We start from the raw sequence: 27779 nt of genomic DNA, 5'->3' as shown, positions 1-27779 counted from the left end.
CTTTCTTTTGATGGTATTTGATCACCTCTGCAGTTTTTTTTTTTGCACTATAAACGGAAAAAGACCGAAAATTTTGAAAAAAATGATATTTTCTGCTTTTTGTTATAAAAAATCCAATAAACTCAATTTTAGTCATACATTTAGGCCTAAATGTATTAAGCCAAGTGTCTTTGGTAAAAAAAAAAAGTCAATAAGTGTATATTTATTGGTTTGCGCAAAGGTTATAGCGTCTACAAACTAGGGTACATTTTCTGGAATTTACACAGTTTTTAGTTTATGACTGCCTATGTCATTTCTTGAGGTGCTAAAATGGCAGGGCAGTACAAACCCCCCCAATGACCCCATTTTGAAAAATAGACACCCCAAGGAAATTGCTGAGAGGCATGTTGAGCCCATTGAATATTTTATTTTTTTGTCCCAAGTTATTGAATAATGACAAAAAATATATATATTTTACAAAAAGTTGTCACTAAATGATATTTTGCTCACACATGCCATGGTTATATGTGGAATTGCACCCCAAAATACATTTTGCTGCTTCTCCTGAGTACAGGGATATCACATGTGTGGGACTTTTTGGGAGCCTAGCCACGCATGGGGCCCCCGAAAACCAATCACCGCCTTCAGGATTTCTAAGGGCGTAGACTTTTGATTTCACTCCTCACTTCCTATCACAGTTTTGAAGGCCATAAAATGCCAAGATGGCACAAACCCCCCCAAATGACCCCATTTTGGAAAGTAGACACCCCAAGCTATTTGCTGAGAGGCATGTTGAGTCCATGGAATATTTTATATTTTGCCACAAGTTGCGGGAAAATGACAAACTTTTTTTTTCGCACAAAGTTGTAATTAAATGATATGTTGCTCAAACATGGCATGGGCATATGTGGAATTACACCCCAAAATACATTCTGCTGCTTCTCCTGAGTACGGGGATACCACATGTGTGGGACTTTTTGGGAGCCTAGCCACGTACGGGGCCCCGAAAACCAAGCACCGCCTCCAGGATTTCTAAGGTCGTAAATTTTTGATTTCACTCCTCACTACCTATCACAGTTTTGAAGGCCATATGCCAAGATGGCAAAACCCCTCAAATGACCCCATTTTGGAAAGTAGACACCCCAAGCTATTTGCTGAGAGGCATGGTGAGTATTTTGCAGCTCTCATTTGTTTTTGAAAATGAAGACATTTTTTTTTTTTTCTTTTTTCAATTTTCAAAACTTTGTGACAAAAAGCGAGGTCTACAAAATACACACCTCTCAGCAAATAACTTGGGGTGTCTACTTTCCAAAATGGGGTCATTTGGGGGTCCATCTGGGCATTCCATGGCCTCCGAAACTGTGATAGGCAGTGAGGAGTGAAATCCAAAATTTACACCCTTAGAAACCCTGAAGGTAGTGCTTTTCGGGGTGCCGTACGCGGCTAGGCTCCCAAAAAGTCTCACAAACGTGGTCTTTTTCCCGCAACTTGTGTCACAATATAAAATATTCCAAGGACTCGACATGCCTCTCAGCAAATAGCTTGGGGTGTCTACTTTCCAAAATGGGGTCATTTGGGAGAGTTTTGAACTGTCCTGGCATTTTATGCACAACATTTAGAAGCTTATGTCACACATCACCCACTCTTCTAACCACTTGAAGACAAAGCCCTTTCTGACACTTTTTGTTTACATGAAAAAATATTTTTTTTTTTTTTTGCAAGAAAATTACTTTGAACCCCCAAAAATTATATATTTTTTTTAAAGCAAAGGCCCTACAGATTAAAATGGTAGGAGTTTCATTTTTTTTCACACAGTATTTGCGCAGCGATTTTTCAAACGCATTTTTTTGGGAAAAAACACACTTTTTTTAATTTTAATGCACTAAAACACACTATATTGCCCAAATGTTTGATGGAATAAAAAAGATGATCTTAGGCTGAGTACATGGATACCAAACACGACATGCTTTAAAATTGCGCAGAAATGTGCAGTGGCAACAAACTACATACATTTTTAAAAGCCTTTACAGGTTATCACTTTAGATTTACAGAGGAGGTCTACTGCTAAAATTACTTCCCTCGATCTGACCTTCGCAGTGATACCTCACATGCATGGTGCAATTGACGCCAGACCAACGATTGCGTTCGCCTTTGCGCGAGAGCAGGGGGGGACAGGAGTTCTTTTTTTTTTTGCTTTTTTATCTTATTTTTAAACTGTTCCTTTCATTTTTTTTTAATCCTTTTTTATTGTTATCTCAGGGAATGTAAATATCCCCTATGATAGCAATAGGTAGTGACAGGTACTCTTTTTTGAAAAAATTGGGGTCTATTAGACCCTAGATCTCTCCTCTACCCTCAAAGCATCTGACCACACCAAGATTGGTGTGATAAAATGCTTTCCCAATTTCCCAGTGGCGCTGTTTACATGCAGCGAAATCTAAGTCATGAAATGCTCCTGGCTTCCGGTTTCTTAGGCCATAGAGATGATTGGAGCCATTCTGATCTCTGATCAGCTCTATGGTCAGCTGGCCGAACCACCAGCTGCATTCTCGGGTTCCCTGTTGGGACAGGAGAGCCAGACAAAAACATGGAAGACGGTGGTTGGGGGGGACATTCACTGCTTGAAAAAGCAGTCTAGAGGCTAATTACCGGCTAGGATTGCTTTTACATGAAAGCCGACTGCTGGCTGAAAAGAATGATACCAAGATGATACCTAAACCTGCAGGCATCATTCTGGTATAACCACTCAAAATCCAGCAACATACCAGTACGTTGCTGGTCCTTGTTGGGCATATATTGTAATCTTTTTTTTCATGCAGCCTGTGGGCTGCATGAAAAAAAGAGATTGATCGGTGGGTATGCCCACCATTAGAATACCTCCTAATGATGGGTATACATGCACCATTTATATATGCAAAGCATGGGGGCATCCGCCCCAAATGTTAGGAGCAAATCCCTCCTTCGCCCCTGCTGCCCCCATGCTTCGGCATATATGCTCTTTTTTTTAACTGTGGTGGTGAAATCACCCCCTACAGTGCTGGAGTCATGGCTTTATGTATTGTGGGAGCAAACGCTGTTGCTGTCAAGATAAATAAATCCGTGCTGCAACTGAATGGCGTACCTGCTAAGCAAATGATGGTTAATGATAAAACAAAGTAACATTACAGTATAACAGTAAGACATACCATACCTGCAAAGCAAATACAAAAAAAAACTAGTAAAAAATAAAACATTTTTTTAATACAACCTCTGCCTAAAATATATATATGCCGAAGCATGGGCGCATCCACCCGCAAAAAGTAGATGCAAATCGCTCCTCCCCCCCTGCTGCCCCCATGCTTCGGCATATATGCTCTTTTTTTAACTGTGGTGGTGAAATCACCTCCGACAGCGCTGGAGTCATGGCTTTATGAATCGTGGGAGCAAACGCTGTTGCTGTCAAGATAAATAAATCCGCGCTGCAGCTGAATGGCATACCTGAAAACAAAAAAATGGTTAACAATAAAACACAGTAAACAGTAAAGTATAAAAAAATTACATGCCTGAAAAGCAAACACGATAAAACATAATAAAACATTGCAGAATAGAATACAGTAAAAAAGAGCAGAACAATAGAGAGATAATAGAGACAGAGAGAGAACAATAAAACAACTATTTTTGTTTTTTTTATTTTATATTTTTTTTGTATATATTTTTTTTTTACTTCACTTTTTTTTTTAACTGTAACTTTTGTAACTGTAACCGGTTCGGGTCTCTCAAAATGCGATGGCATCTTGGGAGACCCTGTGAAAGTGTGCCTAGTCTGTGCAATGCTGTACCCTATCCTAAAACTCAACTATTGTATGGTAGCGCTCAAAACATTCACGGATGCAAAAACCAGGATTGTCAGGACAGGAGGGACAATAATAACGGGTGTCATGCCTATATCTGCGCTTTCTACAGACACAACATTTTTTTTCGGGGGCTCGTTGGGTAGGGGTACTCGGGAGGACATACGGAAAATGCCTCTCATGCAGCCGGCTTACTGCATTTGGATTGTGAAGGTGAGGTGGAGCACCATCTGGAAACAGAAGGGCTCTGACGATCTCTTCCTGGAATTTAAGGAAGGATCCAATCTGTCCTGAAGCTCTGTATAGCACATGAGCGTTCAGCAAAGCCAATTGAAATAAGTATACAGACACTTTTTTATACCAGCGTCTGGCCTTACGGGCAACTAGGTACGGCACCAACAACTGGTGGTTGAGGTCCACCCCTCCCATATTTTGGTTATATTCGTGGACACAGAGGGGTTTCTCCACAACACCAGTCACCGTAGTAATTTGGACCGTCGTGTCTGCATGAAGGAAGGTAAGAACGAAAACATTCTTATTATCCCTCCACTTCATAGCGAGCAAGTTATTACACTTCAAGCAGGCTCTCTCCCCCAGCCTAAGACGGGAAGCTACAACCCGCTGTGGAAAGCCCCGGCGATTAAATCGCACGGTGCCACACGCTCCAATCTGATAATCAAATAAGTGAATAAAAAGTGGCACGCTCGTGTAATAATTGTCCACGTGCAAGTGGTACTCCTTTCCGAATAAGGGTGACACCAAGTCCCACACAATCTTGCCAGCGCTTCCTAAGTAGTCAGGGCAGTTTGTCGGCTCTACGTGACTATCTCTTCCCTCGTAAACCATAAAAATACATGTATAGCCTGTGGCCCTGTCACAGAGCTTATACATCTTGACCCCATATCTGGCACGCTTGCTGGGAAGATACTGTCTGAATGACAAGCGGCCAGAAAAATTAATCAGGGACTCATCAACGCAGACAACTTGATGGGAAGTAAACAAGTCTGCAAAACATTGAAGTGGTTTACGAGGGGCCGAATTTGTAGAGCCGATTGTATCCAGGGTCTCCACGAGGACGACAGAGTGCATGAACCGCAAAATCTGCTCGTATCGTGCCCTGGCCATGGAAGCAGAGAACACGGGCATATGGTGAATTGGGTCAGTGGACCAATATGACCGCAACTCACTCTTTTTGGTTATGCACATGAGGAGGGATAGGCCCAGAAAGATCTTAAATTCGGAAACCGTAATTGGTTTCCAATCTCTGGCAAGGGAGGACTGGGGAATAGTGGCGATGTGTTGACCAGCGTACAAATTGCTTTGGTCCACAATAGATCTATAGAGATCTTCGGTGAAAAACAGAGAATAAAAATCAAGTGACGTAAAATCAACTGTTTCCACCTGAATGCCGGGTTGGCCAGAGAATGGGGGAAGTACGGGTGCTGCAGAAATGGTGGGTTCCCAATTCGGATTGGCGAATGCAGCAGGAAGGGCACTATGGGCACGATGGACCTGTGTTCGTCTTCTTGGTGGCAGCAGGACACTAATTGTGCTTGCCACCTCGCCAGCTTGAACTGCACTTATGGGACTCGCTACATCACCAAGTGTTACTGCAGTGCTGGATGTACGACCAGGGTGTACTAGGCCTCTGGTGCTTGCAAGTTCACCAGAAGGAATAGCGGCATAGTACTTCTCCGCTCCATATGAGAGCCCCGCGGTTCTTGCACAGCAGAAGAAGATTGGGGTCTGGTACGCTTGACCTTGGCAGGGACCACAACTCATCAGCGCTATGTGTCATGGAGCCGCTGCTGTCTACAGGTTCGTGTTCTGAGCCTGAATCTGACAGATGAGTGACTTCCTCTTCACTATCTGTCATGCTCAGAAACGTGTAGGCCTCTTCACTACTGTACCTTCGATTTGCCATTTTGGCCTCTAAATTTAGTGGTACAGTAGTGAGACTCACAGGTAAAAAAGCTCCTGTTAGCGACTTTATCAAAACACTACCAAAAAAACTGTTAGTGATCGCAGGGATCAGGCCCGCGAACGCTGCAGTTATGTGTTTAGTGTTTTGTAAGTGACAGCAATCGATTGATACTGCACTTGGGTGGGCTGGACTGGGCGGAGGGGCAAAACACAGGTACTAGCAGATATCTGTGCTGATCCCGCTAACACTGCGTTTTTGGGAACCCTAAACTGCTGGGGACGCTAGTATAGATCTGATCAGATCAGATATTGATCCGTTCAGATACTATACCACTAAGGGAGGTGTATGCAGCGTGCGTGGGTGTTACTGGCACTAACCTGATGCTGCCTGGGATGACGCAGACCCTATCTGACACTAAAACCTAACTTATATCACCCGCCAGGCGATCAGGGGGTTAAACCTTTATTAAGTAATAAACGGCGGGTGCCCTGACACTTTAAAAAACAAACTAACCAGCGTCACCCGTAACAGTTATACGGTGATCACTGGTGAAAGGGTTAACTAGGGGGCAATCAGGGGGTTAAAACCTTTATTAGGTAGTATATGGGGGTACCTGACGCTATAAAAAGCTGACGGCAAACCTAAATACTTACCTGCCTAACTAGCATCACCTGTGACACTAATACAGCTATCAGAAAAATGATCGCTTAGTGACACTGGCGACGGGGGGTGATCAAGGGGTTAAATATTTATTAGGGGGGGTTAGGGGGGTACCCTAAACCTAAAGGCCACTAACTGTCCTACCACTTATAACAGTCACAAATGACAGCAATGCAATAATCAGTACAAAAAAAAAACTGCTATTGGTGTCACTGTGACAGGGGGTGCAGGGGGTGATCGGGGGGTGAAAAGTGTGCCTGCATGTTCCACTGTTAGTGTAGTGTTTGGTGCAAACTTACTTGATGCCGTCTCTCCTCGGAAGCTGGAACGAAAAGGCTTCACGAGGAGCGATGACATCACTTCCTCCGCTTCTGTTTACAGTTCAGAAACCGAGGAAGCTTGTCATTTGCCAGAAGCGATCGTGAGGGGGTGGCCATGAATCAGTGGCCTCCCCCTCAGCTCGGATCGCTCCTGGATTAATCCGACCGCTGCAGGCACCGGAAGGGTCCTATCGGACCCCCGCCCGCGGGCAGGCAGGGACGTACAGGTAAGCCCTTATGCCTGCCCGTGCCATTGTGCTGACGTACATCGGTGTGTGGCGGTCTGCAAATGGTTAACCACTTCAGCCCCAGAAGGATTTGCCCCCTTCCTGACCAGAGCACCTTTTGCAATTCAGCACTGCGTCGCTTTAACTGACAATTGCGCGGTCATGCGACGTTGTACCCAAACAAAATTGACGTCCTTTTTTCCCACAAATAGAGCTTTCTTTGGTGTTATTTGATCGCCTCTGTGGTTTTTATTTTTTGCGCTATAAACAAAAAAAAGGGACAATTTTGAAAAAAAAGCAATATTTTATACTTTTTGCTATAATAAATATCCCCCAAAAATATATAAAAAAAACATTTTTTTTCCTCAGTTTAGGCCGATGTGTATTCTTCTACATATTTTTGGTAAAAAAAAAAATTGCAATAAGCGTATATTGCGTGGTTTATGCAAAAGTTATAGCATCTACAAAATAGGGGATAGTTTTATGGCAAATTTTATTATTAATTTTTTTTAATAATAATGGAGGCGATCTGCGATTTTTATCGGGACTGCAACATTATGGCGGACACATCGGACATTTTTTATACTATTTTGATACCATTGTCATTTATACAGCGATCAGTGCTATAAAAATGCATTGATTACTGTGTAAATGACACTGACAGTGAAGAGGTTAACCACTGGGGGGGCGATGAAGGGGTTAAGTGTGTCCTAGGGAGTGATTCTAACTGTGGGGGGGATGGGCTTCAACACACATGACAGCGATCACTGCTCTCGATTACAGAGAGCAGTGATCTCTGTCATGACACAAGGCAGAACAGGGAAATGCTCTGTTTACAAAAGCATCTCACCGTTCTACCTCTCCATGACAGGATCACGGGCACCCTGCGGACATCGAGTCCACGGGACCCACGGTCACAGTCATGGAGAACGTGGTGGCGCTCGCGCGCTCGTGGTGCCACTTCTTAAAGGGGACGTACCTGTACGCCCTTTTGCCCACCAGTGCCATTCTGCCGATGTAAATCAACCTCATTTCCAAATCAACTCTCCTTCCTCTCTGAAACATGCAATCTTTACCTCTCCTTTTCAAAGTTGCTCTCCTCAAACACTCTTTTCTTCACCCCTCTTCTCCACCCCACAATCTGTACATATCACCCTCACTTCTCCCCTTTACTGTACTCAACTCCTCTTTCTAACCCCAATCCCACATGCTAACAAAACCCCCGTGATGCTGAAGCACGCCCCCTTATATAAATCGTATTCTCATATTACCTCCCTTACACTTCTGCTTCTCCTAACCTCTGGAGATAATTCACCAAACCCTGGGCCTCCCTTATTTACCTGTACCCAACACACCCATCACCCCACATCCTCTGGCAGTAGTCACAATCTACGCAATTTAGTCTCCATTCCTCTTCTTCTCAAAACCAGGCTCCCCTTCTCTTGTGCCCTCTGGAACGCCTGCTCTGTCTGCAACAAACTCACCGCCGTTCATGACCTCTTTTGTCACTAACCCCTTTCATCTACTTGCTTTCACCGAAACCTGGCTCCATGACAGTGGCCTTCTCTGGACTCACTCCCCTAGCATACCTACAGGTATCATCCCCAGTTAACACCCCATGTCAACAGGTACAATTGAAACTCCCCTTATTCAAACCTGCTACTATTGACAAAGTTGCTAAACTCCTTTCTAATGCCAACCTAACCACCTGTTCCCTATTCCTTCTCAAATACTACAGTCACCCTCTGACTCTATCCTACACTCTCTAACCCACATCTTCAATCTCTCCCTCTCTTCTGTCATCTTCCCCAATGCTCTAAAACATGCACTGGTCACCCCCATACTTAAAAAGCCATCATTGGACCCTACCAATCTTAACAATCTACACCCTATCTCCTTGCTCCCGTTTCCTCTAAACTCCTTGAACACCTGGTCTACAACCAACTGAGTGACCACCTCATAAAGAATAACCTTCTTGATCCCCTTCAGTCTGGATTTCGCCCTCAGCACTCCACAGAAACTGCTCTTCTAAAACTCACAAATGACTTACTAACTGCAAAAACCAACGGACACAATTCTGTACTCCTAGTTCTGGACCTTTCGGCTGCCTTTGATATGGTTAACCACCCAATCCTCCTCAAAAAACTTTACTCTATCGGCCTCCATGACTGCGCTCTTCGGTGGCTCTCATCCTACCTATCCCAATGCACCTTCAGTGTCACTTACAATTCTACTTTCTCCTCTACTCTTCCCTTCTCCGTCGGGGTCCCCCAAGGTTCTGTTCTTGGACCTCTTTTATTTTCAATCTACATCTCTTCCCTGGGTCAGCTGATAGCCTCAGACAACTTTCAATACCATTTCTATGCTGACGACACCCAAGTCTATCTCTCCACCCCTCAACTCACTCCATTAGTCTCCTCCCGCACCACTAACCTACTAAGAGACAAATCTGTCTGGATGTCACACCACTTTCTCAAACTCAACTTGTCCAAACCAAGCTCATAATATTTCCTCCCCCACGTGCCTCTTCACCTGACTTCTCTGTCAGGAGCAATGGCACAACCATTCTCTCATCCCCACATGCCAGGGTGCTAGGTGTTATCCTTGACTCTGAACACTTCTTTTGGCCCCACATCCAATCCCTTTCCAAAACTCGCCGGCTCAACCTCCACAACATCTCCAAACTACATCCCTTCCTAACCAATGAAACCACAAAGGTCCTGATTCACTCCCTGGTTATCTCTTGCCTCGACTACTGCAACTCCCTCCTCATTGGCTTACCTTTAAATAGACTATCCCCCTTTAGTCCATCATGAATGCTGCTGCCAGTCTCATCCACCTTACAAACCGTTCAGCGTCTGCTACCCCTCTCTGCCAATCCTTCTATTGGCTGCCACTCGCCCAACTAATTAAATTCAAAATACTAACAATAAGTTACAAAGCCATCCACAACCCTGCCCTAAGCTACATCACTAACCTGGTCTTAAAATACCAACCTAATCGTCCTCTTCGTTCCTCCCAAGACCTCCTGCTCTCTAGCTCCATCATCACCTCCTCCCATATTCACCTCCAGGACTTCTCCTGAGCCTCTCCAATCCTCTGGAATACCCTACCCCAATCTGTCAGACTATCCCCAAATCTATCAATGTTCTCTTCAGAGAAGCCTACCCTGCCTCCACCTAACAACTGCACTTTTATTTTCTTCATCAGCTCATCCCCCACATTTATTACCCTTTCGTATCACTTGACCCTCCCTCCTAGATTGTAAGCTCTAATGAGCACGGCCCTCAGATTCTTCCTGCTTCGAATTGTATTGTAAGTGTACTGTCTGCCCTAATGTTGTAAAGCGCTGCACAAACTGTCGGCACTATATACCGTATTCCCCACTAAAATCAGGAGAAAATCGTGGGTGTGTGTTATACGCCGATCCCCCACTGACTGTGAGCGGAGCGAGTGCCGGCCACCGATATACATAGATAGCTGAGTGTACTCGGCTAGGTTCGGCTAGCTCCACTCACAGTCAAGCCCAGTCCCGCCCTATGATGGACACAGGGACTGGGCATGACTGTGAGCGGAGCTAGCCGAACCTGGCCGAGTACACTCAGCTATCTATGTATATGGGTGGCACTCGGCTCTGCTCAGTCACGCCCATCCCGGGCGGGACTACGAGAGGAGCCGAAAGCGGCCGAGAGCCGCCGAGATACACAGGATCGTTTCTGTGTGTCTCGGCGGCGCCATTTTCAAACTGCAGTGACACTGACAAGTCACTGCAGTTTAACTGCAACCTGGGCAAGGCTGCAAATGGACACTAACAAAGCTGCAGGTGGGCACTGACAAGGCTGCAAATGACACCAAGGCTGCAAATGATACCAAGGCCGCAAATGACACCAAGTCTGCAAGGGTGCAAATGACACCAAGGCTGCAAATGACACTGGACAAGCATGCAGATGGACACTGATAATGCTGCATTGATGGGCATTTAAATGTAAGTTTTTTTCCTTAAAACTTTTTTCTCCTTAAAATTCCCTCCTAAACTTGGGGTGCGTGTTATATGCCAGTGTGTGTTATACGCCGATAAATACGGTAAATCCTGTATAACAATAATAATAATATTTGAAAATGAACCCTTCAAGCTCTTAGATGTTTGCTTTTTAGTCTTGTTCCTGTGATCAAGTCTTGATGTGCATCCTTGATCTTGTTACTGATCCAGCTTATTTTCTGACCTTGCTCTTGGAAAACCCTTCTTGTTCATGTTTGCTGTTTGCCTCTGCTACTGACCTCAGCCTGGACTACTGACCACACTTCTGCCTAGTGACTGTGTCCCACGCTGTCCAACTGTTGCCAACTTCTGCCTGCTCCTGCCTCTGATTCTGCTGATGTCCTGGTGTCCTTCCACTTGGTTGTCACTTAACCAGATGTGGGACCTAACTCCGATCTAGAGCAACTGCACTTGCAGGTGCACTTAAAGTGCACAGACTATTTGCCTTTAGTCAATCAGCCCCACAGTGTCTACACCTTGGCACTTGTGCCTTTTCTTCGCCCCTGCAGTCCTTAACTCACCACCCAGGGGTGATCAAATGGGAACTAAGAGGCCACTCTCATCATCTCAGGCTCTGCATACAGGCACATGACAAGGACCTTCTAGGATCGCCCAATTGTCTTTTCATAAAAGCTACAGGTTAAAAAAACTGAGAACAACTTTTAAAATTAAAACTTACATGAGATTTTTAAGTGATTTTTTTGGGGTTTACATCTACTTTAAATATAGCTTTAACTAAAGGCCAATGTCAGTCTTCGGTGACCTACCCATCCAATACACATATTTGGTAACATCAGTACTTGGTCAGCTACTTCATATTACACTACTGGTGTCATGGGTTTACAACACCCTCAAATTTCTATATTTATCTAGAACTCCAGAGGCGACTTTCCTGCACAGTGCTTTGTTTCTTCTTTCTTTCCCACAAGTCCATCGCAGGAGGGTTACCCATTTTCTTATAGGCTTCTATCTCTCATCATTGAGATAGCCATGCCATTGCCATACTATTCCTCATGAATATGATAAAATTAAACTTAGGTCTGTTTAAATATTATGGACAATAACTTTTTCTTTGGCTTCAGTGTTCAGAAATTAGTTTTTGTACATATTCTTCTGTGAAAGAGCAACTCAGCACTACAAGTATGGTTGTTTCCATACACTAAACATTGTATATGGTTATTGTAAATTCCCATTTAGAAGGTACAACCATATAAATACATCATTAAGGTTTTATATGTAAATTATTGAAAATAGTTAAATGGAGGGTATCACAAAAATATGTGTTTGTTAGTGATAGGTAAGTAAAACTGAAATTTGCCATTTTTTTAACTAAACTAAAAAATACTAATGAAATGCAATACTTTACCTTTTACAAACTACAGGTGCCACTGTTGTAGTTTATATATAAAATATGTGGCAAAGAAAATTATCTCTCAATTCTAAACCAGAGATACAGTATATTTTTCCAGATTAACAAGCAAAGATAAAGAGAATATAATAGCCTTGCAAGTATGATGTGCTTGTACTGCCTTAGCTGCACTACAAACATTAACGGTTTCCTTAAAAATGAACTAGAGGAATTATTTGTATTACATAATTACATTGCTTCATTTCGGCAGAATGTAAGTATGCATATCTCATACCTGATAGGCATAGGTGTGCGCAGCCTATTGCATTAGGGTATGCAGCCTTAAACTCAAACACACATCCGTGTGTGTACATAACACAGTTTACTATGCTTCAGTTATGTATGAACACAGTGAGTGATCAGTACCGATCACTCATTGTGTTTATTCACAAAAGGAAGGGGCCAGTAAATGACATAGGGGCCCAGGCAGCAGGGGGAATCTGCCCCATGTGGGGTGTTTAGTGTGTGCCCAGGCCCACATCTATGCTGATGGGGCACTGGGGAAGCTGAAAATCACTGTAGTAGTCAGTACTACTATAATGATGGCCGTGATCTTCCAGGTCCTGCTAGGGTTTTGTGCAACTGACCACAAGGGGTCGCTTGCTCAGTACCGCCGCCATTCATAGAAAGTATTTTTCATAAATGAACACATGGAGTAGTCTGATTGCACAAGGTGCGGAACAAGAGCTCAACACCCCTCCTCTCCACCTTGTCCAATCAGGGAACACCTTGTGTGCATTGTAAGAATACAAAGTGTTCTATTAATGGCGGCATTGCCGAGTAAGTGTTGTCAGTGTGCATTGGGAAAGCTGCTCCCACAGAACCAGGGCAGAACCTGAAAAATCGCTACTGTGGTTTTCAGCTGCCCAGTCACCCCTCAAGTATTAGATAGGCACCCTTACATTGTGCCAGGTTGGACCAATGTAAGTATGCAATACAGATCATTCCCGATGTTCAGCTTTGAAGTATATCTAAAGCCTGAACTTTTGAAAAGAATAGTTTATGTCAATTCATCTTTTTTTTTGTGGAGATTTTCGTCACTTTATTTGAGATACAGTTGGAAAAAAGAGGAACATTTTCAAAGGGAAAGATAGTAGTCACTGGAATGCATGCCCCCATTGGCAGATATCCTTTTTATTCCTGTTTTGGTGACAACACAAGCTGTTGGAATTGCATCCACTCCGTCACCAGGCCAATCAGAGAGAGCGAATCTCACCATTGGGAACACAAACACAATAAAATCCTAGCAGAGGTTTAACCTTTCCCCACAGTATCAAAAAAAAAAAAAAAAGAATTCACTGCCATGAAGGTCTTTGTTCAGTTGCTAATGTGTGAATAGTGTAAAAATGCTCAGTTGCTGTCTCCCAAATTTTCTGCTGCGTTGTTAGCTTGCCTTATACTCTGCCAAAGGAGATTGCAAGTGGCTGGGCCATTGCAGATCGCACAGCCATGATTCACAGTTGTCACCAAAAGGAAATTTGCAGAATGAGAAGTCAGCAATGGCAAGCTCCATCTTTCCCTAAGAGAAGCTTTCCTTCAATAGTTAAAATCCAATAGCTTTTATATTCGAATAATAAGAAAGAGAACATTTTGGCAGGATGAAAAGGCAAAACACAATATAAAGGATTTTAAGGTTCTGTGCTCTTACCTAATCCTCTTTCTTTTAAATGAGCACAATTGGCAGCCACGCAATAATGCAGATTTGTAAGATATGCTGAGACAGTTAAAATAAGGGGAGAGTGAAGAAAGAACAAGTCCTCAACTCCTGTGAATCCTAAAGCAATGCCTTTTATCTACAACCACGCGACTGCCGCACACAGGCCCATATTCATGGGGAAGTCAAAGGTTTGTATTTAGCAGTGCTTAAAAAGCAATAATATCTTCTGAACACATTTATGATATAAAGTGAAAGGGACAGAGGGCAAAAACCTTTATATCCATAATACTCAATGGCTTATGTGTTACACTACACTGATCTCAGTGTGGCTAAGGCCAATTAGGCAATCACAAGCACAAGGGCCTATTAGCTGGATGAAAACCGAGCAAAACATGTGGCCTAAAATACTTTGTAAAATAAATTAACCTGATCAGCCAAGTTGTTTTATCATAGTTTATATGTTCTTGCAGTATAAAAGTTCTTTGAGTCATGAGATGTTTGCTTCTGGAGCCTGGAAAATATTGGAAGGATAAGGCACTAATAGACCTTAGCAGAGACCTGAGCAGACTAATCTAGGGACAAAATGGGGCATTTGTTGTGTATTGAAGCACGTGTCACAAGATTAAAGTCCAACTCCAGGCAAAACACTTTAAAATTACCCATTAGGTGCTTAAATGGAAACAAACAGCTCTAGGTGCAATACCTACCTCCTTCTTCAGTGCTGTCCTATATAGCAGGTTCTTTTCTCAAACTGATGTCCTCAGTATTTGCAGACTAAAGACTGAGGAAATCCTGTAAGTGCAGGGTACCATCATAGACCTGTCCCCAAAAAAGGGCTTCACCGCGGCACCCTGCACTCACATACGGTGATACATAGCTGAAATCGGTGCCATTCTCTACATCACTGAGGACCACCCAGTGGTGGGAGACGAGGGAGAGAGTAATCAGTCTCTGTGCATTATGTGACTGACCTGGAAACATCTGAAAAGGCAAGTAAAAAAACACAAAAGCAAAAAAGTCATGAAGGTGGTGGAGGTATCTCAGGTGGTACTTTGTGGTTTCATCTGAATGACTGGGCCTGATCGATTTTCTTCAGTACAAAGTCTTACATTAAAAGCACTGGGATTGTTACATAGCAAAAACCTCTACACTTTAGGATATACTTTGAATGCAATATTTTCTTCTTTATGATTTTCTTAAAGGAAATTTAAAACCATAATAAAGTCTTACTAAAGTTGTGTTTATTACAGGACTAGCAAAAGCGTGCCGTGCCCAGGATAAAAAAATGGATTTCTAAAATGGTAATAATGTGCAATACAGTGTAGAGTTCAGCAGCATGTGGAATGTGATGTATAGCACAGCATGGTTTAGTGTAGTGTAGCAGGTTGTGGTATGCCACACTGGCAGCAGCCATTGGCAAAGTAAACTATAAACATACCAAAGCAATGCTTAAGATAGGATAGTAAAGGTAATGGACTGAGCTTGTAGCCTGAAGTCTTTGGGTAGAGGAATAAGCTGTAAAACTTGCATACATTATTTCTCACTCTGGCAGGCTGCTATTCAAACTGTGTGACTGGCCTACCAAAACTTTTTCTCTAAGTTGTTCCAGTTGGTAGTCATACTCTGACGTCATCACATAAAATGCAGGACGAATAATCATAGGCGAGAAGAGGTGAGTGCTAGAAGCATGCCAGAGCAAGGAAGAAGGTGAGTATTAGGCTGTGTTCACACTATTGAATTGGATGCAGTTTTCCCTTGTCAGGAGATTGTGACCAGCTGTCTATGAAGCCGGTGTACATCTCCAGAGCAGCTCCGGTGCAAATTGCACAGGAGTCCTGTATGTCTTCTGGTCCGTTACAGGTCCAAATTCAGCCAAAAATTCGGACTGAAATCAAACCAGAAATGGTGAACAGGGATGCACTGGACCCCTGCTGTGAGCAGCTCCGTGTGGCAGTGTGAACCCAGCCTTACAGATTACTCCTCTACCTCTAGACTTCTCAAGCATTTAACCCTTACAGCATAGGAGGACCCAACTGCAAGGATATTTTGCTTCCTGAAGTCCAGCTTTACCATAACCGAGTGTGAGTATTTAAAAAAATAATTGGCTTCTTTGTATAGTTTTCTTAATATACCGTATTTACTTGGCAGCAATATGCATTACCTACAAATGTTGTGCTTCCCGCTTTTCAGTGCTGCATAGTGGTTGTGCTTTATAGGTCCTGTGCCTTAAAGTGGTAGTAAACCGCAATTGATGAGAAAAATGAAATACAAATCCCCTGCAACCAATGGCATAATGTGCTAGGATGCATTGCATCCTAGCACATTATGAGAGACAAAACTTGGAACTAAGCCCTCCAATGCCAAGCTGTCACCGCTGAGAGGGCTGATAACTTCCCCTGGTCTTCCTTCCGGGTTCACGTCCTCCGGCTACACGAGTGGCTGGGGGCAGGATAATGTCATTCCAGCGCACGTGCGTGGGAGCCGCCATTTACGGCACAGGCTTTGAAGATCCAGCACGGTTTGCCAGACCTACAGAGCACGTGTCGGTAACATCAGCGGCTGCATGCACTCTGAATATCTCCTAAACTGTGTAAGTTTAGGAAATATTCACAGTACCTACAGGTAAGCCTTACCTGTAGGTACAAGTGGTAGAACAGACTTTACTACAACTTTAAGAACAACAATACCTTTGGTAGAGTTTCCTTCAATTAATCCTACTAGAGAGCACCCAAGTTGTTCAAACACAAATTTTCCTACCCATTCCAGTAATCTTCAAAACATTCCCACGGGGTCCTCTTTTTACTGTGTGCCACAGACCCATTCTTTCCTCTTATTATGCTGTACTCTGCTGGATGGGTGGCTGCTGGCTGCTCACCTTAAGGCAGTAATGGAGCCATGTGCATGCACTGTAAGGAGGTTCAGCAGGGACACTTTTGTTACAAAGGCTGTGCAGTGCTGGGTAGGGCTCTACACTGAAGATTGCTGGGATGGGGAGAAAGACAAGTCTTTTACCAAGTGGTAGGGGATTTAAAGGGCTAAATGGCTTTAAAACAGAGTTCCACACAAAGGTGGAACTTCCACTTGTTTGTCTCCTCCCCCCCTCAGATGCCACATTTGGCACCTTTTGGGGGGGGGGGAACCTGTTCCTGACAGGTCCCCTTCCCCACTTCTGGGAGATGTGGCCGCGGCGCTGTCTCTCGGAAGTTTGCCCCTCCCTCCTTCCTCTGCCGCCGGGCCAATTAGAAAGTGCCGCACGCTTTGTGGATGTGCAGTACAGAACCAGCTGTGAAGCCAAAAGGATTCACTGTCGGATTCCCTTACCGGCAATGGTGGCAGGTGCAGCTGACAGCTGATCCGAAGATCAGATGCGGTTCCAACATCGTGGGCTCCCTGGACAGGTGAGTGTCCATATATTTAAAGTCAGCAACTGCAGTATTTGTAGCTGCTGACTTTAAATTTTTTGTGGGGTGGGCAGACCTCCACTTTAAGTTTGTAAAGGTAGAAGGGTCTTTTACCTTAATGAATTCTCTGCATCAAGGTAAAGCACCTTCTGTGTGCAGCCCCCCCCCAGCCCCCTAAAATCTTACCAGAGCCTGCTCTCGATCCAGAGCTGTGCCCAAGAGCAGCAGCTCTCTTATCACTCCCCTTAGAAGACATGGAGGCTGCAGCAGAAGTCATTAGCTCCTGCTGCTGTCAATCACAACCCATGAGGAGAGAGCAGAGGGTGCGGCCGAACTCGCACAAGTGCTCCAATAGCAAGTGGCATGCTATGGGGGCACTTGGCGGGGGGGGACCCAGGAGCCCTCATCCCAGAAGAAGAGGATTAGGGCTGCCCTATGCAAAAACATTGCACAGAGCAGGTAAGGTTGAAATGTTTGTTATTCTAGAAAAAAAAAAAAAAGTGATTATAAACAAATGTTTTTGAGACTACAATGGCTCCTACAGGCACAATCCAAGAGTTTTTAAGACTGGCTCTGCTGACCTTACATGTGAATAGTAAAGGGGGCATAGAGGAAGTGGCCAAGTGTGGGCTTATAAGGAGGAATGTTGGTGTTTTAGGACAGGATTTCTAACCTGCATAAATGACTGCTCCTCCAGGCTTGAGGACCACTCCCAGACATGGGATCCTCACCAGATCCAGTCGAAAACAGCCAGATCAGTGACCATCATCACATGTCTATAAATACAAGTTTACCAGTCTGCCAGATTAAGTGCAAACAATAAACATGTTGTGTATCTCAGAAACTTAGCAGGCTTGGCGACTACACTGTCTGATATACTTACGTATATCTATTACAGGAAGAGTCTACAAATGTATAATATCAAAGCGTTTTAAAGTTAAACTCAAGACAGATAAATTAAAAAAAAAAAAAACAGTTGCTAGTTGTAAGTTGAAGAGGAGGATGACTTCATCAGTGAGCTTTATTGTGCATTCTTAACCAAGTTTACTTCTTCACCAAGGGCGTAGCTGTGCTGTCTGATAGAGGTGTCTGGATAATCAGACTGGCTGCACAGAAATACAAATTCTGGTAGCTAAAACAGCTTTTATATTTATATATTAACTGAGTGTGTCTTCCGTTTCACTTTAAATGTGACTATGAAATTTGGAACAGTAAGCATATACAAATAAGAAATTCACATAAAATAATTTTAGGTAAACTTTCTAATAAGAACTTAGTAATGCACTACAGTCTCCAAAAAACAGTAATTTAGGATTGTTTGGATAGGATACGGAGAGGTACAGTAATGTAAGTTACACTATATTGTCAAAAGTATTGGGACACCTTCCTTTACATGCACATGAATTTTAATGGCATCCCAGTCTTAGTCCGTAGGGTTCAATATTGAGTTGGCCCACCCTTTGCAGCTATAACAGCTTCAACTCTTCTGCGAAGGCTGTCCACAAGGTTTAGGAGTGTGTCCATTGGAATGTTTGACCATTCTTCCAGAGGCGCATTTGCGAAGCCAGGAACTGATGTTGGACGACAAGGCCTGGCTCGCAGTCTCGGCTCGAATTCATCCCAAAGTTGCTCTATCCGGCTGAGGTCAGGACTCTGTGCAGGCCAGTCAAGTTTCTCCACCCCAAACTAGCTCATCCATGTCTTTGGAAGAGGGTGGAGAGGGTAAGGGAACACAAGGAAAGGAGAGGGGGGAACTGGGGAGGATCAAGGGGAGAGGGGAGGGATAGGGAAAGAGAAGGGAAGATAAGGAGAGGTGAGGAGAGGGTTGGGAACAGAATAGAATAGAGGGGAGGTTAGAGGAGTCTAGGGAAAGAGAACAGGAAGGGATGAGAGGAGAAGGAATAGGAGAGAATGAAGGAGAAGGGATGGGATGTGGAGAAGAGGGAAGGGGTAACAGATGAGGATAGCAGGGAAGGGAGGTGGAGGAAAGGGAAGAGGAGGAAACAGAACAGAGGGGAGAGAAGGAGAGGGAACAGGAAAGGATGGCGGAAGAAGAGAATAAGAGGAGGCTGCTGGCCTTAAACGTAATAAAAAGGATTAAGCTGTAGCTAAATGCAATAGCTATTCTTTCAATTGAATAAAAACATCATGGTTTACTTCTTGAAAGCATTCTTCTACTGACACATTTCCACACATAAACATATAATGTGGTTTGTGGCTGATTCTTACAGATAAAACAGCCACAGGTATTTGGCCTAAGGCCACTGTGTTCTCTTGCAATTAATATCCCATATATAGCCTTCGTGTATTGTCACAAACAATACTTGCTGAAAAAGAAAATAGTTATTGAACTTGCCCAAATTAAGATTGCTTGTATAAATACCAGGGAAATGTGTGAATGAAGGTTGGAAAGCACTGTGGACATCACAGCGATGTAAAGAAGGAGGTTTCTTTGTCTTTGATGATGGACAAGAGAACTATAATTTCCCTTTGTCAATAATACAAGATTGCTGTCAAGTATAACCAAACAGAGTGTTTATTGGATTGTCACTGACAAAAGTCTCACATAACCACCATATTAGGCAGGCCATACAGCGTATAGTTAAAAAAGGACGAGTCTGCATCGGGTAACGATGGATTACTTGGACTTGTTAGCTGACTGCGTTCTTCGGAAACCTCTCCTTCTGTGGAAACATATAAAAGACAAACTTGTATTTTCCTGCTGCTACACACAAGAAAGGAACACTTTTATAGATAAATACCACAACTGTAAACATATGTAAAGAGTCATTCCATCCAGTAAAGATGAGATCAGAAAAATTGAAGCCAGAGAACAATTTGCTGAAAGTTTCCATGATCTAACTTACAAACTGTATACTAGTTCCAAGGAAGGCAGTCACCTCACTGAGGTAATAACTGTAATGCCCCGTACACACGGTCGGATTTTCCGATGGAAAATGTCCGATCGGAGCGTGTTGTTGGAAATTCCGACTGTGTGTGGGCTCCATCGGACATTTTCCATCGGATTTTCCGACACACAAAGTTGGAGAGCAGGAGATAAAATTTTCCGACAACAAAATCCGTTGTCGGAAATTCCGATCGTGTGTACACAAATCCGACGGACAAAGTGCCACGCATGCTCAGAATAAATAAAGAGATGAAAGCTATTGGCCACTGCCCCGTTTATAGTCCCGACGTACGTGTTTTACGTCACCGCATTTAGAACGATCGGATTTTCCGACAACTTTGTGTGACCGTGTGTATGCAAGACAAGTTTGAGCCAACATCCGTCGGAAAAAATCCTAGGATTTTGTTGTCGGAATGTCCGAACAAAGTCCGACCGTGTGTACGGGGCATATTACTGAGCAGATACTTCACTGCCCTGATATTGGCAAACAGCTTGTGATTTAGTCAATGGCATCACAAAATTAATAAGCTTGAAGACAGGTTGCCTTTAAAGCCCAACTCTAGGTTTGGCAGACCCTCAATAACGGAATGTGACCAAACTCTTTGGAACATATTTCTGCATTCCTTTTTATAAAACATTTTTGTATATGTACCTTTTTGGAACTCTATTTGGTTTGGTCACATAATATGGGTTCTCTTTTTCCTATGGAGGACATTCCAGCACTGTTCTCTGCATCATTCTCTTGTGAGTTCGGGATGGCTTGATGACACTGCCAGAGAGGGCATTCCTTTGACAACTTGGTCTCACTGGAAGTGGGTTGAATGACTTGGGTTTTATAGGCTAAACTCACCTATTACATAATAGTAATAAATGCACAATAATATTTACAAAAACTGTGCATTTATTATTGGAAATAAACCTGCAAAGAATTGCAACTGCGATCAGCTGATCGCACGTACCATGCCAGGCTCCTGCAAATTCTTCTACCAGTCCTTTGTCCGTAATAAAGTACAGCCTTTCAGTTGGAGAACTTGTAGTTTACTCATTCCAAAATCTCTGTAAATTGATATGGCTGTGTGGGAAAGCCATGCACAGGCATGCTGATTTCAAATCTGACAGCTGCTGTGGGCGAGAACCCCGGAATGCTAACAGAGGGAAAAAAGCATTTTGGAGGTAGAGTGGGGGTCCACTTGGGACCATGGGGTCGATTCACTAAGAGTTACATAACAGCTAATCTTATGCGGCAAAATACCACATGCGGTAACAATTGTGAAAGTATTCAATTCACTAAGAATTTGTAGGTAAATACCGAATGAGGTATTTATTTGATTTAGAGGCCATTACCGCATTCGTTAATGTGGTAATTTACCGCATTTAGCATGGTTGCTAAGGAGCGTCCGTCGCACCCTTAACAACCGATGACTCAGTTGTCAGCGGGCTTCCCCGCTCACAGCTGGTTGTAAATAAAAAAGCAGACAATAAAAAGTAAAATAAAAAAAAAAAAATGGTGTGGGTCCCCCCCTCAGTCCATACAAGGCCCTTCGGGTCTGGTACGGATTTTAAGGGGAATCCCATGGCATAATTTAGAAAAAAAAACGGTGTGGGGCCCCCTCCGAAATATATACCAGACCTTTATCCGGGCATGCAGCCCAGCCACCAAGCCACCTTCAATCATGCTGCCCGCCAGACCCAAAAAAGAAAAAATAACAAAGACGCTCCTGCCGTCGATGAAGGCTCGCTGCCTACTGCAGGCTCCGCCGTCTGACATTTCTTATATAGGTAAGGGGCGGGGCCAACTGGCTACATCACCTAGTGGCCCTGCCCCTTGTGACGTCACCGACCCAGCATGCACCGGACTGTGATGTCACAAGGGGGCAGGGCCACCAGGTAACGTAGCCAGGTGGCCCCATCCCTTACCTTTATAAAAAAAATCCGGCGGTGGACCCTGCAGTAGGCAGCTAGCCTTCACCGACGGCGGGAGAGTCTTTGCTATTTTTTATTTTTCGGGTCCGGCGGGCGGTGTGATGGACGATGGATTTACATCCTTGGACAATTTTTTTTTTAATAAAAGAATTGTCAAAAACTCTCTGTGTTTTTATTACCTTGTGACACTTTTTTTGGTGAATGGGTAGGGGTATGATGTATCCGATACTCATTCACATAGAGTGGGGGGCCAGGATCTGGGGGCCCCCTTCTTAAAGGGAGCTTCCAGATTATGATTAGCCCCCTGCCCGCAGACCCCCACAACCACTGGCCATGGTTGTGGGGATGATGCCCTTGTCCACAACAACATGGGGACAAGGTGCTTTGGGATGGGGGGGTTGAGACCCCACTGCCCCAAAGCACCCAACCCCCAATGTTGAGGGCAAGTGGCCTGGTATGGTTCAAGAGGGGGGGCTCGCTCCCCCCTTTTTTCGGACCTGCCGGGCTGCATGCACGGATAAGGGTCTGGTATGGATTTTGGAGGGGACCCCACGCTTTTTATTTTTTATTTTGGCGTGGATTTTGGCGTTAAAATCCATACCAGATCCTAAGGGCTTGGTATGGACTAGGGGGGGACCCCCCCCTTGATCGCCCTGACCCCCTGGCTATTTTTTGACAAATACTGCAGCTAAATCCTGGTAATTATCGCATGCATTTTAACGCTGTGCTCCGTTTGTGAATTGGACTTTAGAGCTTTTTATGCAGTATTTTCCCGCATATTTTTTTTTTTTCAGTACATACCGTATAAGCATTTTTTTTTTAGTTTTTTTGTGAATTGGACTTAGTTTACCGCATGTGGTAAAGGGTAGTGAATAGGCCCCTCATGTTACACCCTGAACATGGGGGTCATAAGTGAGGCCAAATGCATACTGGGCTTACAAAAAAAAACAAAACACCACTTTTGGTTTAAGGAGCTGCTGGTTTAAAGCGGGCTGTTACCGTCACCTTCGTTACCTCTATTTCACCAGAACCGGGTCTAGGGTCCCGTTGAGTTTAATACCAGACAATGTAGGCACCGGACACTTGAGTATCTTTTCCAATGCTTTAATAAACGAAAATTGAAGGAAGTAGCAGGAAAGAGGTAGAAGAAGAGTTGCAGGGAAGTTCAAATACCTTTTTTAGTGTAATATTAGGAATTGAAAGCTTGTAGATGAATGTACTCTCTTTTTAGGGTTGAATCTTTGCCCACCTGGATAGGTTTCTCTCACTAACCTAGCAGCCAGTACGTAGCACGAACAAAAGTCTCTGCCACAGACTTGATTGGAATAAAACCCGTACAATCCTCTGCTACAGGATGTAATGGTTTATGATGAACAGCAAACACAGCACTAGAACCTTTAAGCCGACCCGGCAGTACTATGCGGTAGGATTACTCTAGGATGCGTCCTCCAACTGAGTCACCAGGCCCCTCTCCAGACCAGCACTCTGCATGATCCTTCCATGACGGGTCCTCCCCTGGGATCTTCTCAGTTGTCCAGCTTCTTCCCATAGGACAGACAGCCCAGGACCATTCCCTTGCCGCTGTGGTAGGCCCCAGACAGGCTTCTGGGCCCACCCACACGCTGCAGCGATGTGGGCCTCCCGGTCGGAGGACCACGAGGTAGTACTCCTAGCACATACCTGTCGGCCAGGAGAGCCAGCAGGTGGAACGAAAACGAACCCTAAAACATGGCGTCTGTCCCATAAACACCCTCTCCCAGAATGCAACTCGGAGGACCACCTCCACCGAGTTATCTCCGGGACAGAGGAGCACTCATATGCTTCAACGTGTTGCCTTTCCAACACCGACCCATGGTGACAACGACACCCACAGGCACAGCGTGAAACTACATGCAACTCAGCCAAGCTGGAACAGAGGCAAATCTGACTATGTATAAACAGATAACCCACTAAATTTACCTATAAGCAGTAGATTGAAAATCTACCAGCGCTACACCTGTAAAAGCACTGCTATGTAAGCCTATGTGTCCATGCACACTTAGGCATTTACAGGTGTATTAGAAGAGAAGCTTTAACAAAGACATGGTGAAATACTTTGACTTTGGTGAAATATCAGGACAGAGAAAAGGACTGAGACTATAAATTCCTAACCCCCTATTGGCCCAGGCGCTGTACAGAAGCACCTGTGGTACCCCCTCATTGGTGACCCTGGATAGTTGCTATTAAGTTATAAAGGAAACATCCTCATTCACTCATTCATGCACAGGTAGAGTGGATAGAAGGCAGATAATATGCTTGGTACAGTACTCTAAGACTGGGGAAGTACAGGCAGGAGTGATCACGATAAATTCCCTCCACCCAAAGCTTTGAAGTTCTTGTGAAGGTCTTTGATCCTACAGACCAGTAATATATCCTTCATGAAAAGGCTGTGCATAATACATTATAGAAACAAACATATACAATATGAATGAGTGAAACTGTCCTGAAATGTACTCATACTGTGAATACACCCAGCAGAACACAAAACCTGATTTAAAGTAAGACATACCCTTGACAGTGACTTCTGAGCAACTCTTGAGTTTTCGCTGGCCATGTACAGTCTGCCCACTTGTCTTGCCAAGTGCTAGTAGGTCTGTAATATTAAATAACAGAATGCAACATGAAAAATATGATCATCAAACAATCTAAATGACAGAAGCAATGAAACATTTTGTTTAGGCTCCCTCTTGATTTGATCAAAGAAAGGAGCAGAGGAAAAGACAGAAAGCACTGTTCTAAGTTTGGCATGTTGTATTATTCCCTTATACACATCCACTCATTATCCATTGCAGAATTTCTAACATCTGGTCTTCAGACTGCTACAGGAGTACATTATCCAATTATCTTCAGAGTCAAAGGCACATAACAAATTCCCAGGTGGATCATTGTAAATTCTAAAATGGCAAATCTATGCAATAGATACTCCAGGAAAAACACAGCTATAAGCAGGGCTTTTTATTTCTAAGAAAATATCTGCAGGTACCCAACCTTCTGAGTCACCCCTTGTCTCTGCACCCTACCCAACTCCGAGCACCGTCTCTTGTACACCCAGTATCACTACTTTTAGAGAAAACAGAAACAAGTATAATTTTGTGATGCTAGGCAACTTGTATGGAATGTGTTAATGACAAGAAGAAAAGTAGTAAAATAGATTCCCCCAGCTAGCAAAAATAGACCCCCCCCCAGCAACAATAGACCCCCTGAAACAAATCATCCCACAGCAACAATAAATCCACCCCAGGAACAATAGACCTTTGCCAGCAACAACATATCTTCCAGCAGCCAACACACTAGATCCCTCCCTCAACAGTAGACCACTTCCAGCAACAATCAGCCCCCCAGCGACATAAGACCCCCCTTAGCAACAACAGACCCCAACCTCAACAATAGAGACCCCCAGAAACAATAAATCCCCCAACAGCCAGCATCAATAGACTCTCCAGCATACCTCAGCACCCTTTGTTATTGCATACATTCAGTGCTGGAGGTGCCAGCTCTGTGTTCCCCCACATTCCCCCTGAAAAAAAGCCCTGGCTATAAGGTCCAGTTTAAAGCAAGCATATGCGCTAATAGAACAATGTAAAGCCCAGGTGTCCAACGCAGAGCCTGCTGGCCCTCAAGCTTTTGGGCACCAGCTTGGCAGCAGAGTGGCAGTGGGGTCTTGGGAGCTGGAACACTCTGTGTTCCAGCACTTACCACTGAAAGAAAGACTGTAATGTGGGTGGAGCCATCTCAGGCCAAATAAAGTTCTGGCCTGGAGAGAGTGGTGCAGGAGCGCGTGATTAGGTAAGTGAACACCAATGGAGGGGGTGGGGGGTTCACTGAAGCCCACAAAATAATGGGTACTCTGGTGGCATGAGCAAGAAAGGGTTAGTATTCCATCTCCTATTTTGCAGATATAGCTGAATCTGATTTTTATGATATGGTGCTTTTAAGTCACAGGTAAATGTCAGCAAACTAAAGCTGGCCAAAGACTTTGGAGGGTGGCCTTAGGGCAAATAAATGCCAGAGCACTGCTTGGCAGGCAGCTAGAAGGTGGGTTATCATGTAGTGCAGTGGTCATCAACCCTGTCCTCAGGGCCCACTAACAGGCCAGGTTTTATGTATTACCTTGGAGAGATGCAGACTAGAATACTGCAATCACTGAGCAGAAAATTATATCACCTGTGATGTATTTCAGTTATCTTGCAAACCTGGCCTGTTAGTGGGCCCTGAGGACAGGGTTGATGACCACTGATGTAATGGATGGGCAATAGCATTTGATGCAGGATTTCTAACCTGTCAGGTTGATTGTTTTCCTCTAAATCTCATCAATGGTCACCCACACGCCAAGCCTAATGTCATTTTTGAACAGACTGGGCAAGTGTCATCTCATGTCTATGGATAGTTGAACATTTGACAAATACTGTAGCTTAAAATGGAACTTTAGTCAGAAAATTAAGTCCTGATAGAGTACCTCAGGCTGGCCCCTTTTGCAGGTATAGCTATGTAAAATATTAAAGATAAGTGCCTATACTGTTTAAAATTGGTAATGCACTGTCTCACCCTGCCCTGCACATGCTTAGTCGCTCCCTATTTTTGGCACTGTGCTTAAAATCAGTAAGTCATTAGAGGCTGATCTGCTGACAGCCCTGCTACTGAGCAAAGTGGGAAGGGAGGAAGCATCAGGAATGACACAGATTAGAGAGAGAAAGAAAAGAAAAGCAGGACAGGTAACATACTGCACTTAGAAGCACCTTTCTCTGCATACCTTTGTCTATCCAGAGCATGCTTTTCTCCTGTAAGTGCTGCTCGAGTGCTTGTCAGCTTGCTATCCTACTATCTTGGATGATCCCAAATGTATATAGTAAGGATGAGCTCAGGCGTGTTCGCAACGCCACGTGCCCGCCAGTCATGTCATTAGCAGCGCTAATGACATGTAGTGAGACATTTCCCGATCTGTGCAACCACGGATCGGGAAATGTCTCACTGCCTGTGATTAGCCCTGCCAAGTGGCAGCTTCCTGGCGGGTGCTGGCACGTGGCGTTGCAAACACTCCTGAGCTCATCCTTAGTAGATGTAGCACCCTGTAGTTTAGGAAGGGAGCTCGTCACAAATTTACTTGCCAGGAGTAGTTATCCTGGTTGATTGATAGAGATCTATTGATTTCTCCCTAAGTTTGGCCTTGTTGCACTTTTCTCTTCTACCACTAGGTGGCTGGGTACTTGGTGGTTCTAGATAGTTGAACCCCTTGGCCTGCTGGGAGAGCCTGTATATTTGGGTGGAGTCAGGTGATCTAGGTTCTGTGCCACCTGGACGGCTGTCTGGGTGGTTGTGTGTCATATTATCCGGGCTGCTAGGCCAGAGATTGGGCCTATTCCAGGCACATCTGGCTGCTAGGCTGTCTGAGGGCCTATTCAGAAGCAATAGAGCAGCGCAGGGTTGGGATTGTGGCTTGCAGTCCAACTGAAAGTGACAGTTTTCC

At 44.2% G+C, this 27779-nt stretch overlaps 1 protein-coding gene across 2 annotated transcripts in view; it reads right to left on the bottom strand.

The window, feature by feature from the left end:
* Positions 1 to 19956: 19956 nt before the first annotated feature.
* CFAP46 (cilia and flagella associated protein 46) overlaps positions 19957 to 27779 on the bottom strand; it is a 333386-nt gene continuing 325563 nt past the window's right edge. For both annotated transcript variants that reach the window (XM_073596084.1, XM_073596086.1), the window contains exons 59-60: positions 24825 to 24908; positions 19957 to 20129 (exon numbers count right to left, since the gene is read on the bottom strand). In XM_073596084.1, coding sequence (XP_073452185.1) covers positions 20008 to 20129; positions 24825 to 24908 — 206 coding nt within the window. In that variant the 3' untranslated portion in view covers positions 19957 to 20007. The remainder of the gene's footprint in view (positions 20130 to 24824; positions 24909 to 27779) is intronic.

The sequence above is a fragment of the Aquarana catesbeiana genome, linkage group LG08 (assembly GCF_042186555.1).
Source record: "Aquarana catesbeiana isolate 2022-GZ linkage group LG08, ASM4218655v1, whole genome shotgun sequence".
In the NCBI taxonomy this organism is placed as follows: Eukaryota; Metazoa; Chordata; class Amphibia; order Anura; family Ranidae; genus Aquarana; species Aquarana catesbeiana.
Note: the sequence above shows the minus strand (reverse complement) of the source record. Positions and strands in the feature narration are given on the sequence as shown.